The 11,603-nt window shown below is 44.9% G+C and overlaps 1 protein-coding gene across 3 annotated transcripts in view; it reads left to right on the forward strand.

The window, feature by feature from the left end:
* Window positions 1–9,909, forward strand: part of Ezh2 (enhancer of zeste 2 polycomb repressive complex 2 subunit) — a 51,189-nt gene extending 41,280 nt beyond the window's left edge. For all 3 annotated transcript variants that reach the window (XM_021635095.2, XM_021635096.2, XM_060380090.1), the window contains 8 exons: window positions 156–196; window positions 607–732; window positions 1,682–1,860; window positions 6,466–6,561; window positions 7,290–7,371; window positions 8,158–8,238; window positions 8,406–8,490; window positions 9,584–9,909. In XM_021635095.2, coding sequence (XP_021490770.1) covers window positions 156–196; window positions 607–732; window positions 1,682–1,860; window positions 6,466–6,561; window positions 7,290–7,371; window positions 8,158–8,238; window positions 8,406–8,490; window positions 9,584–9,644 — 751 coding nt within the window. In that variant the 3' untranslated portion in view covers window positions 9,645–9,909. The remainder of the gene's footprint in view (window positions 1–155; window positions 197–606; window positions 733–1,681; window positions 1,861–6,465; window positions 6,562–7,289; window positions 7,372–8,157; window positions 8,239–8,405; window positions 8,491–9,583) is intronic.
* The last annotated feature ends 1,694 nt before the right edge of the window (window positions 9,910–11,603 follow it).

Consider the following 11,603-nt stretch of genomic DNA (forward strand, 5'->3'; position numbering starts at 1 on the left):
GCTGACAAGCAACACAGGCTAGGTAATATAAACTAGTCGTGGGTGCTCAGCACGCCTACAGTAATTGCACAGCCAGGTCCACTTACACGGGACTCAGTTGGGTTTGTAGCCATTTGTCATTGCACCTTCACACAGAAGTTTTTCTAATTTTGCAGGTTGTGGGCTGCACACTGCAGGAAGATTCAGCTGAAAAAGGGTCAGCAGCTTCCTATCTCACCTCTATCAACCTAAAACTTCTTCTGACTTCATTTGTCTTAGATTAGAAACTGGATTGAAGTTTGGCTGTTCTGATTGAACTGACTTCTACTTAGCAAATCAATTTAAATGAAGTGTGTCGGTTGACCTCCAGTTATTGCTGTTTATAAAGGGAACTGAATTGGATGGCCTGAGTCAGTGAGAAGCGGTACTTTGGAAGTGGGGCTGAAATGTGAAACCACGTGTTTAAGCACTGGGCGGGGGGGGTTTTCCACAGGGGTGTGCATTGTTGCAGTACAGGCAGCCAGTAAAGGATGTTCCAGAGGTGGTGGGGAGGAATGTCTTGTTAATTGTGATGATCATTTCCCATCTCCCTGGATTCATTGGCTGCGTGCTGTTATCTTTGCTCAGACGGCTCTTCTAACCATGTTTACAACTATCAACCCTGTGACCATCCACGGCAGCCTTGTGACAGTTCGTGCCCTTGTGTGATAGCACAAAATTTTTGTGAAAAGTTTTGTCAATGTAGTTCAGAGTGTAAGTATTTGTTGCTTTGGTGCAATTGCATGAAAACTGAATAGGCTTTTGGTCAGCAGCTGAAAATGGTGATTTAAATCAAGACATAAGGATGGGGATAAGCTCTCTTACTGCTTGCTTAAGGAAAGCTGCTCATTCTACAAGTGTTTACTGAGCCCTTACCTGCACTGTGCTAATGTCCAGTCAGCCTCCTGGGCAGTACAATTGTGCTCTTGCACAAGTTAGGCAAAGTTGGAGTACTGGATTGGATTCTTCTTTCTTCCTTTGGTTATTTAAATTATAGTAAAGTAGTATAGACTATAAGGAGAATCTAGAAGTAGCCACCCAAGTCTTCTGTGGGCATTAGAAGTAGTGAGAGTTGCGAGGGTTTGAGTTTTCAGAGTGAAGTAACATAGCATGAGGGCTGTTGGGATACCAGGGAATGGGTTAGAAATGTGGTTTATCACAGTGGTTCTCAACCCTTCAAACCCCGCAAACCTTTAATACAGTTCCTCATATTGTGGTGACCCTCTGCCATAAAATTATTTTTGTTGCTATTTTATAACTAATTTGCTATTGTTATGAATATGCTGTTATGTGTATACTTTTTGGAGGTTTGTGAAAGGGGTTGCGACCCACAGGTTGAGAACCACAGACTTAGAGGGCTGGTCAAGGGCTATGGATACCATTCAGCCCAAGACCTGCCTTCATCTATTTATTAACCATAGGAATTTACATCTATATGCCATTTAACAAATGTGAAAGGAAAACAAAACCCAGCAGTAATCTTTCTCAGTCGCAGCAGCTTGTTGTTTCCTTATCCTTAAGACAGCTAGTAAAGGAAAGGTTATGAGGGGTTAAGTGAGTCATTGGTGTGCTCAGCAAGACATTGGCTACATTCCTATAAAGGGGTGTGTATGAGGGTGATTGCTGGATATGGTGGTGGTGATGTTTAAATGTATCCCTGAAGGCCAAAACCGCTTCCCTGGATGCCGGTGCAAAGCACAGTGCAACACCAAGCAGTGTCCCTGCTACCTAGCTGTCCGAGAGTGTGACCCTGACCTCTGTCTCACGTGTGGAGCTGCCGACCACTGGGACAGTAAAAACGTGTCCTGCAAGAACTGCAGTATTCAGCGGGGCTCTAAGAAGGTAATTAACAGTCATGTTTGGGAATACTGTCGTTTTCTGACAGTGGCTTGTGGAACTTATGCTGTCCTCACACTCACTGTGTAGCTGAGAATGAACTTGAATTTCTGATCCTCCTGCCTGTACCTCCTGAGTGCTGGGTTATAGGTATGTGCCTGATTTGTATGGTTCTGGGGATGGAACCTAGGGTTCTGTGCATGCTAGGTAAGCACTCCACCAGCCCCTGAGCTCCAGCCTCATCCTTTGGAAGACTGATTGCTGGGAACAGGAAATAAAAGTGACCCTTAAAGATGCAGCTGATGAAAAAGTGCTCAGGTATTGTCTGGATATTGCAGGTGTCCCCCAGATTTAAGGTCTGATCATTTACTTGTTACTCTTAGTCTATCGCTGGATTCAGACTCAGTGAAGATAGCCTTTGTCTCTTGGCATTCTGTGCCTGGTGTTGTTGTTGTTGTTTGGCTTCCTTCATTCTTTTTGCTATAAGTTTAACTTTCTCCGCAGCCTCCTCGTTTCTCCTAGTGGGCTGTTTCTTCAGAGTGGTACGTCACCTGACTTTGTGTTGTAGGACAGATGGAGTAGCAGAACACTGAATCTTGGGTACTTTGGTCCTGAGCTGCTTAGTTAGCTTCTTTGACAACATATTGGCAGACATCTCTAGAGATCCTCTCCCTCTGTCAAGAGATTGAAAAGTTTTCAGATCTCAGTAGCTGTTGGGCTCCAACCACTGAGAAACAGTATCTGTCAATCCAGGAATATCCTTCCTCTTTTGAACAAAATAACAATGTTGAGAACACTCAGGTTGGCATCCACGAACAGACTTACACTTCTCTCCAGTTTTCCTTTGTCTATAACAAGAATGCCCCACTCACCAGCAGCTGCACACTTGCCTGTGAGTCAAGATACCTTGCTTGATGGGAAAACCGTTTTTGTTGTCCCCACCACTGATCTAGACACGCAGCCCTTCCACTCTTCACTCAGGGTATCAGCAGCTACTTGTGTGGCCGTGGCCTTCTCCTAGAATGTGCGGAGTTTACATTCATCATCTCTTCAGTGAGTCTCTGACAGCTGATGGCTGGAGAACAGAGAGTCAGCTTCATCTTGACCCAGCTGACCGTCACCTAGGAGGCCCCTCAGAAAGAGTTAATGCTTTTCCCTAAAGTTCCCATAAAATAATTATGTTTTATTGGGTTCTGACAAGTAGCCATTAAGGCTATCAGATTTAAACTAGGAATTATTTATTATTTTGATAGCTGATTAAACATCTTTTTGTTTTGTTAACACAAAGAAGTTGTATCTTCTCAATGGCAACAGATGGTGATTTCTATCAGAATGTGCAGGTCTGTTCTCTTTGCAGTTTTTTGGGGAGTTTTCTGTACATAGTAAAAGATGGGATTTCCTCCAGCAGTTCTGTAGGCCTTGTTCTTGCTCTTTAGTGACCTTGCAAACAGGCCAGGGGGATGGTGCGGACATGCAGGGCCTGCACGCTAGAGGCCGAGTGCGGCAGGGGCGCAGATGTGAAGTGGGCACAGGACCGTCCAATACGCACACTCCCTTAGAGCCTTCAGAATGGCCACCGGCTGTTAGGTGTTAGAAGCCCGAGAGTTGCACAGAGGTGATTTTAAGTGGAGCAGCTAGGGAGTAATCCTGAGCAGAAGAAACCTGAATGACCTGTTACACGGGGAAGATTCAGTATCTTTCTTTAACGAATCCTTTCAGTGAGCGTAGCTGAGATTACTAGCTGTTTAATACATAAGCACTATTTGAATGCTTACTGACTCTTACAGGTAAGGAAACCCAGATTCTCAAGACTCACTGTCTGATGAGATAGATGGCTGAGTGGGTAAAGCCTGGTACTCTCATGGTGGAAGGAGAGAACTGACTACTTACGGTGCCCTGGTCCTCCTCACACTACCGCTCCTGCCTCACTTCTGCGTGGTGTAGCACATCTCATGAGCCCTCACATCTGTGTGGTGGAGCACATCTCGTGAGCCCTCACATCTGTGTGGTGGAGCACATCTCGTGAGCCCTCACATCTGTGTGGTGGAGCACATCTCGTGAGCCCTCACATCTGTGTGGTGGAGCACATCTCGTGAGCCCTCACATCTGTGTGGTGGAGCACATCTCGTGAGCCCTCACATGGTTGGTAGCACCCTATTATTTTTAAAGATATATTTATATGTGTATGAGTGTATTTGCCTACATGTATGTATATGCAACACATGCATGTCTGGTACGCAGACAGTTTAGAAGGGAATGTTGAGTCCTCTGAGGCCTCTGCAGGAATAGCTGGCACTGTGAAGTGCTGAGCTCCAAGTCCCCAGCTCTCTGCAGCCTCAAATCGCACCACTCTAAGGGACCCTCTTTGAAATCCTATCTTAGGCAGAAAATTCACTTCTCTTTGCTTTCTTTTTATTTCCTTGGGTCTTTGAACCAACACTGTTCATGGAAGATCTATTTTGGATTAGCTGTGCACATGTTTTTTGTCTGTAGGTTTTGGATCATTTTGTTTTAGATGGCTGCATATCCATTTAGGCCATCAGGTCATAATGCAGTTGTATCAGTTTCCTTTGGCACATCTGTTCAGACCTAGCAATCTCTCGTGTGTCCTGGCCCATATTTGCCACTGAAGGAGAGATAGATCCTTCCTGCAGCTTATTCATAGAGTGGGCAGTAATGTTCATGCTGGCATGTCTCCTCTGTGACATCTTTTAACTCTCAGGTTAGAACATGGTGTCCATAGCTTTACCATGTGGGTTCACTTGGTTGCTTCCACTTTTTAGCTAATTTTGTTTCATGATTGGGAAATTCACCTGACAAGGGTAGATCAGAATGGGAATAGAAAAGCTTGGATCATCCGGGAACCCCTTTAAAGGCCACAAAAAAGTTCTGAGTGAAGCATGGTAAAGAGCCATGATGAAAAGTCACCATGTTGCTGGGCAGTGGCACACCTTTAATCCCAGCACTCAGGAGGCAAAGGCAGGCAGATCTGTGAGTTCGAGGACAGCTTGGTCTACACAGTGAGTTCCAGGACAGCCAGGGCTCCACAGAGAAACCCTGCCTTGAAAGACAAATGAAAGAAAATGAAAGACAAAATGAAAGAAAGAAAGAAAGAAAGAAAGAAAGAAAGAAAGAAAGAAAGAAAGAAAAGAAAGAAAGAAAGAAGTTATCATGTTTAGCAGTGGTCATCTTGTCCTGTGGAATTGATGCGCCTTGATATGGTAATTTTCTGTGTCCTCATGAGGAATGAGGAATTGCTGGAAAAAATCTGTGAAGGAAATCTAGGATCTTCAAAGGGTTAAATACCAGAGAAGAACTGGATTGTCCTGAGGGCTTGAGCAGGCAGCAGAGTGTACTTTGGGAAATAGAGGGAAAGGTCAAGAGGAGCGTGGTTGGTGTGCTTACATTAAATGTGTTTCGTTAACCAGGATCGGTGGGATGCCCATATCAAAGGGCAGCCGGGGCTGCACAGTGACACTATGTCTCCAAAACCAAAAATCAAGGTCTAGAGAGATAGTGCCATGGGTAAAAAGCTTGCTGTGCAAACATGATGTTCATATGGCCAGCACTCACACTAAAAACCAGGTGTAGCCAGGCACCGATGACCCTGGTGCTGGAGGCATGACTGGGGCAGAGAGAGACTGGTGGGCATGCACTGCCAGCCATCGCTGCCAGCCCATCTAACTGAAATGAAGTAGCACTAGGTTCAGTGAGAAAGACCTTGTCTCCAAAGGTATAAGGTGGAGAGCAATAGATCTAGTACCTGAAGGTGCTAACTGACCTGCACATGTGCACACATATGCAAGCATTTATGGACACATACATGTGTACACTGTACATACACATTCCAAATAGATAAATAATAAAAGTAAAATTTTGTGTTTCTTGGTTTTGCCACAGTGACAAAATACCTGAGAAGAACTTAAAGGAGATAATTTGGGCTGTTGGTTTCAGCACCGTCACCTGCCCGTCGCTCCTGGCCTTTGCACAGTGAGGCAGAGTGTCATAGCAGGGGAGCATGCGGTGGGCAACAGCAGCTCAGTCCACAGCACACAGGAGGCGGAGGGAACCCCGGAAGGGTCAGGGACAAGATACACACACCTGAAAGACACACCGCCAGGCACTTCCTCTGCCAGAAGGCACCTCATCTGCATCACCTCCCCCAGTGCTAGCAAACTGAGTCCATCAAGAGATTGATCTTCACTTAGTTCAGAGCCCTCACAATTCAGTCACTTCTTGGTCTTCAGTCCACAAGCTGGTGCCCAAGTCTAACACATGAGCCTTTTGGAGGATGCTCGTTGAAAGTGAGTTAGAGGACTGCACAAGTGAAAGCGAAGTGGGCCGCACATGCCTCTCCTGCTGCGGCGCCCATGGCACCAGTGGCTCGCTTTTGTTATGTGTTTCCTGTAAGAGGGTACGTATCCTGAACTCAGTTTAGAAACATTACTCTAGCACTTTTCCAGACACACCTGGCAACTTCCATCCTTATCAAGTACACCTGGGAGTTGAGTGAGGTTTGGGGTTTGACCATGGCAACTGTTGTTCTGCAGACTGCTGCCTCCATCTGCCCTTGCTCCTGTTCTTATTATGTGACTGTGTTTTTTTTCCTAGCACTTATTGCTGGCACCGTCTGATGTGGCAGGCTGGGGGATTTTTATCAAAGATCCTGTACAGAAAAATGAATTCATCTCAGAATACTGTGGAGAGGTAAGGCTCACTCGTGTAATCCAGCGGTCTTGTAGTAGTTTGCATGGTTTTGGATAGATTTTATCGGACAATCCAAGTTAGAAATGAATTAATACTAAATGCCCTTCATCCTGAACTTACTTGTATTTGAAGATTTGGTTTACATAGTTACTAAGCCAGTTTGCTTTAGCTCTAGTCGTGTTTGGATTTTACTACCTGAGACAAGGGTTTTAGGAACAGGAGTTTTGCTCTGTAGAGTTTTACTTGGTTGAGAGATAAGCTGATGGGGATCTGGAAACAACAGCATGATTAGCTTGCCCTCTTTAGTTAGAGGGCTAGGGAGAAAAGCCGAAACGCAGCTTCAAAGAGTCACAGTTTGCAGAAAAACAATATTGTTGTCACTTTCTCTAGGTGCATAGCTTAGGACATAGAAATCCCTCTGATCTGGAGTTCTTAAAAATGTCGTTCTTGGGACTGGTGTGATAGTTTGGCAGGTAAAGGCGCCTCTGCTAAGTTGATGACCTGACCAAAAAGGTGGGGGAGAGCAGTGACTCCCAGTGCACAAGCGCCTCCCCATGGTGAATAGAGAAGACATTGTCACTGGGGGACATGCTAAATAGAGAAGAGCATTTGACTGTTGTAGCGCCTTGATATTCCCAGGGAGCAAAATTCTTTTAATTGGCTCTTTGATATTCTAACAAGCTTGCTCACTCACTTCAATACAATTTCCTCCTGTGTCTTCCATGTAGATTATTTCTCAGGATGAAGCAGACAGAAGAGGCAAAGTGTATGACAAATACATGTGCAGCTTCCTGTTCAACTTGAACAATGGTATGTTCTGAGCTGGGAGGCAAGGTTTTCAAGTTAGAGGTCAGCAAACGGGGGGAGGGCGAGGACATCTGTCTACAGGAGTAGCTTTGGGTGTATTCTTATCACAGGCCTAGGTTCAGGGAAGTGTCACTGGAGAGGAGACGGGAAGTCCCCCACCCAGCAGAAGTGCTGTGTGCAGGAAACAGTCTGGAGTCCCCTTGCAGGTGGGCTTGTCGCGGCCTTGCTGTGAGGTCACATCGTGTTTCCCACTGCTGGGGCTTCCCTCATGTTTGCCGGAACTCGAGGCTCTCCAGGCAGTCTCTGAGCTGGGAGGATGGCCAGCATTGTGAAAGCACCTTGTAGCCCCACACCTGTGAGAAGGAAAGCGGCAGCTGCTGTAGCCTGTGTCTGTGAAGGACCAGTGAAAATGTGTGTGTGCAACATGGATTCAGACACTTAGCTGGACCAAGTGAAACCTCCAACGGAAATATTCCAGAGAAATATTGTAATGTTAAATGTCAGTATGTCCACTTCTTGATGCGCAGAGAAATTTGGCTGGATGACATTTTTAGCCATGTTTTGCTCAGCAATATATAATTGAGAAGTCATGGCATTTGAGAGCCATATTTAACGACCAAGGATTCATTTTAATCTAGAAGAGCATCTTCCAAATATCATTTGATATTAAATGAAGTTTAATGTTTTATTTGCTTTTGAAGTCAAATCCTGAAGAATTGTATTTCCAAAATCATAATAACCTTGGTCTATGATCTATGGTCACTGGATTGTGTTTTTTTTTCTCTTTAGATTTTGTGGTGGATGCAACCAGAAAGGGCAACAAAATTCGTTTTGCTAATCATTCAGTAAATCCAAACTGCTATGCAAAAGGTAGGTTCTTAAGCTGGAATTGCCATTTTGCTGTAGGAATTCCCTTTTTTTCAGCCAAGTGCTAGCAGACTTCAGTACCTCCAGAGCACTTGTTAGGTAAACAGCCAGTTCGCCTCCCATGGCCGCTTCTTACTCATTGCTTACTGGCTCAATGTTTCTCTTTCCAGTTATGATGGTTAATGGTGACCACAGGATAGGTATCTTTGCGAAGAGAGCCATCCAGACTGGTGAAGAGCTGTTTTTTGATTACAGGTTGGTATAAAGTACACTTTCAGTATAACCTAAGGGTTTCCCCTTCCTGTGCTGTGGGCTGGAGTCGAAGTCTGTTTTTAAGTTCTTTACCAGCTCTGCCATCATTGGAGGGCGCATTCTTTTAACTGCCAGTTACTATCTGCTGTGAGCGCTGGTAGAGTTACATGTTCTCACAAATTAATTATTTGGGAAAAAAAGCAAAACCCATACAGAAAACTGCATTTAGTAGCCTGCTGTTGATAACTGACTGACCCCTGGGACCTCACGTCACATTATTCTTCAGCGCCCTCTCTGTTGGTACAGTATACTATATACTGTTGGTACAGTATATAGATTTTTATTGGCAAGACATTGTTTTGTTGGCATCACCCTGTAGTCACCGTGAATTCTTTCTAAGGAAGCTAGTCATGACCACTGACAATGTAGGGCTCCATTGGCAGGAGTCAGGCTGGCAGTGTACACCACCTGGCTCTGTGATAAGTTACTTCTCTGTGATCCCGCAAAGATTACTAGTTAAAGAATTCTTGTGGCTGCATACCCATCCACACAGAGACTTAAGCTGTTGAAGTGCGGGCCCTGTAGACGTAGCTCTAGTACATTATGGTGCACAGCTGGAGACAACAGATGAAACCTGTGGGACCGGAAAAGGGTCGTCCTCCATGGGGGGTCACCACCAGTGGCTTATTTCATGCTTGCTCTAAGTGGGCCAGAGGCAAAGCTGCCCAGCTTCCCTAGTGGGGGGACCCTCAGAGCCTGGCCTGGCAGCTGCCACTGGGGGTTGCTCTTCGGCAGCAGCCGGTCTTTCCAAGTCATGATTTGGCTTTCTATTAGCTGCAGACATCACCATGTGGACTTCTCTCAGAGCAGACTGCTCCAAAGGCACAGGGAGGGCTGGGTAGAGCTGTGGGAACATACAGCTCCAAATAGGTGACCAGTGACAGATGCGTGCCTCCCCTTCATGCATGCGGCTGTGTAATGGGGGTGGGGTTGTCTGTGCTTTAATGACCTAATGCTCTACATCTGCAGGCTTTGTTTTCCTGATGTTGGACAGGTAGTCAATTTTTTTTTTTTTTTTTTGTTCATGTTGTTGCAGATACAGCCAGGCTGATGCTCTGAAGTATGTGGGCATTGAAAGAGAAATGGAAATCCCTTGACATCTGCTACCTCTTCCCCTCCTCTCTGAAACAGCTGCCTTAGCTTCAGGAACCTTGAGTACTGTGGGCAATTTAGGACAAGAAAATGCAGTTTGAAATTCTGAATTTACAAAGTACTGTGACCGTAATTTATAGTAATGAGTTTTAAAATCAACTTTTTATTGCCTTCTCACCAGCTGCAAAGTGTTTTGTACCAGTGAATTTTTGCAATAATGCAGTATGGTACATTTTTCAACTTTAAATAAAGAATACTTGAACTTGTTGAGTCATTTGTCATAGAGCATCATCAACTGATTCTAGAAAGACTATATCCACTGGGAAAACACAGGTTAGCTTTGCTTTTCCAGCTGTATGAATCTTTAACTAATGTAACTAATGAATATACTGGCATAGTGTTTGCCTGGACACAGTGTTAGTATGAACAACACTGGCACGGGTTCTGGGCACTCGGCAAGGAAAGTGAGTCAACAGGCCCCGGGTGAGGCACATTCCAGCCAGCTTGTACCCTGGGGAACGCTGTTGAACCTCCAAGTCTGCTGTCCATATGTAAAATGACTGCAGGTTTGATTAGGTTATTTTTAAGAACCTACATAGCTTAAATTCCAGGTTAGACACAGCTTACAGATGCTCGTGTGTAGAGAAGTGTGATAGTTTATCCCAGTACTTGGAGAGCCAAGGCGGGAAGGTTGTGAGTTGTTGGAGAGACCAAACCAAGCCTGGGCTATCTAGTGAGACCTTTCAGAAAAACAACACACGGATGAACAAGCTGGCAAGTTACAGGAGGCTTTTATGTGTCTCTGGGCTCAGTCAGGTCACCTGACCTGCCAGCAAGTGCCTTCACCCACTGAATCCATTTTGTAAACTTCAATTCTAGTTAGATCCAGTCAGCTTGAAGTTCATGGCACAAAGCCTGATGCATGGGTGAACAGCTCATACTACCTCATCCAGATTGATGCCTAGGAAAACATGTCATTACATGCCAAATTCAAGGTATTTCATAGTTTGTATTAAAAAGTCTTACCTAGAAACACTGTTTTTCAGTATTGAGAATCATCTTACCTCTAACATATCCACTAGAAGTTCTGACTTTCATTTCTCCCCAAGTGTTTGGCTACTGCTATGAAGACTAACATTATTTGATTAAAGTTTGTTGAAGGTCATCAAGATAGTCTGGATGTGACCATTTTGAAAGAACTGAAGTGTTTTGTTACTTAATTCTGACTGGCATTAGTTGAAAAAATGCTTGTTTTTACACTTCACCCTTATAAATGATTCCCAGTGAGGGATATCTACGTAGGCATTATTAGAAATAACTCCATCCTCACCTGGTTAGACAAAGGCATTGTTTGGATTGCCACCGGTTAACTAATGCATGAACTGAAAAGATTGATGTAGCTGTTGGGTAGCTGCGACCTTAGTGTGTTTTTTTTTTTTCACCCCCAATCTAAAGAAAATTAGGCAGTGATGTTTGGTAAAGAAACACTGTAAAATGCCTAATATTTTAAATTTCGGGAGCCTTCCAGTTCAGCAGCCTCTGTTCTTACCCCCTGGAGCAGGACTTCAAGTCCCCACCAAAGCAGTGAGCTGCTGTGTTGATGACCCCTTCGGCTAACAGCCATCTCCCTCAGCCCTGTCAGCTGTTCTTAGTTAAAAGGCCAGCTCTGTAGACCACTGGGTTTATGTGTAGTAGAGGAGAGTGGTGTGGAGGAAACAGCTGTGTTTTCACATACACAGTCTCTGCATACTAATCATCCCCCCCCCCAAGGCCCATACACTTTAAACGCTCAGGTCTGACCCTTTAGCTTTCAACCGGCCCAGTTGACCAGGGCTGTCTGTTACTAACTGGGTTTGGAGCTATCCGTCTGAACTCGGTGGGCTCAGCAGTAGGTTACACAACTACGCACTAAGAATCTACACAGCCAACAGTTGGGGTGTAAAGGTCCCTGATGACCCACCTCT

This window comes from Meriones unguiculatus, chromosome 3 (genome assembly GCF_030254825.1).
Source record: "Meriones unguiculatus strain TT.TT164.6M chromosome 3, Bangor_MerUng_6.1, whole genome shotgun sequence".
NCBI lineage: Eukaryota > Metazoa > Chordata > Mammalia > Rodentia > Muridae > Meriones > Meriones unguiculatus.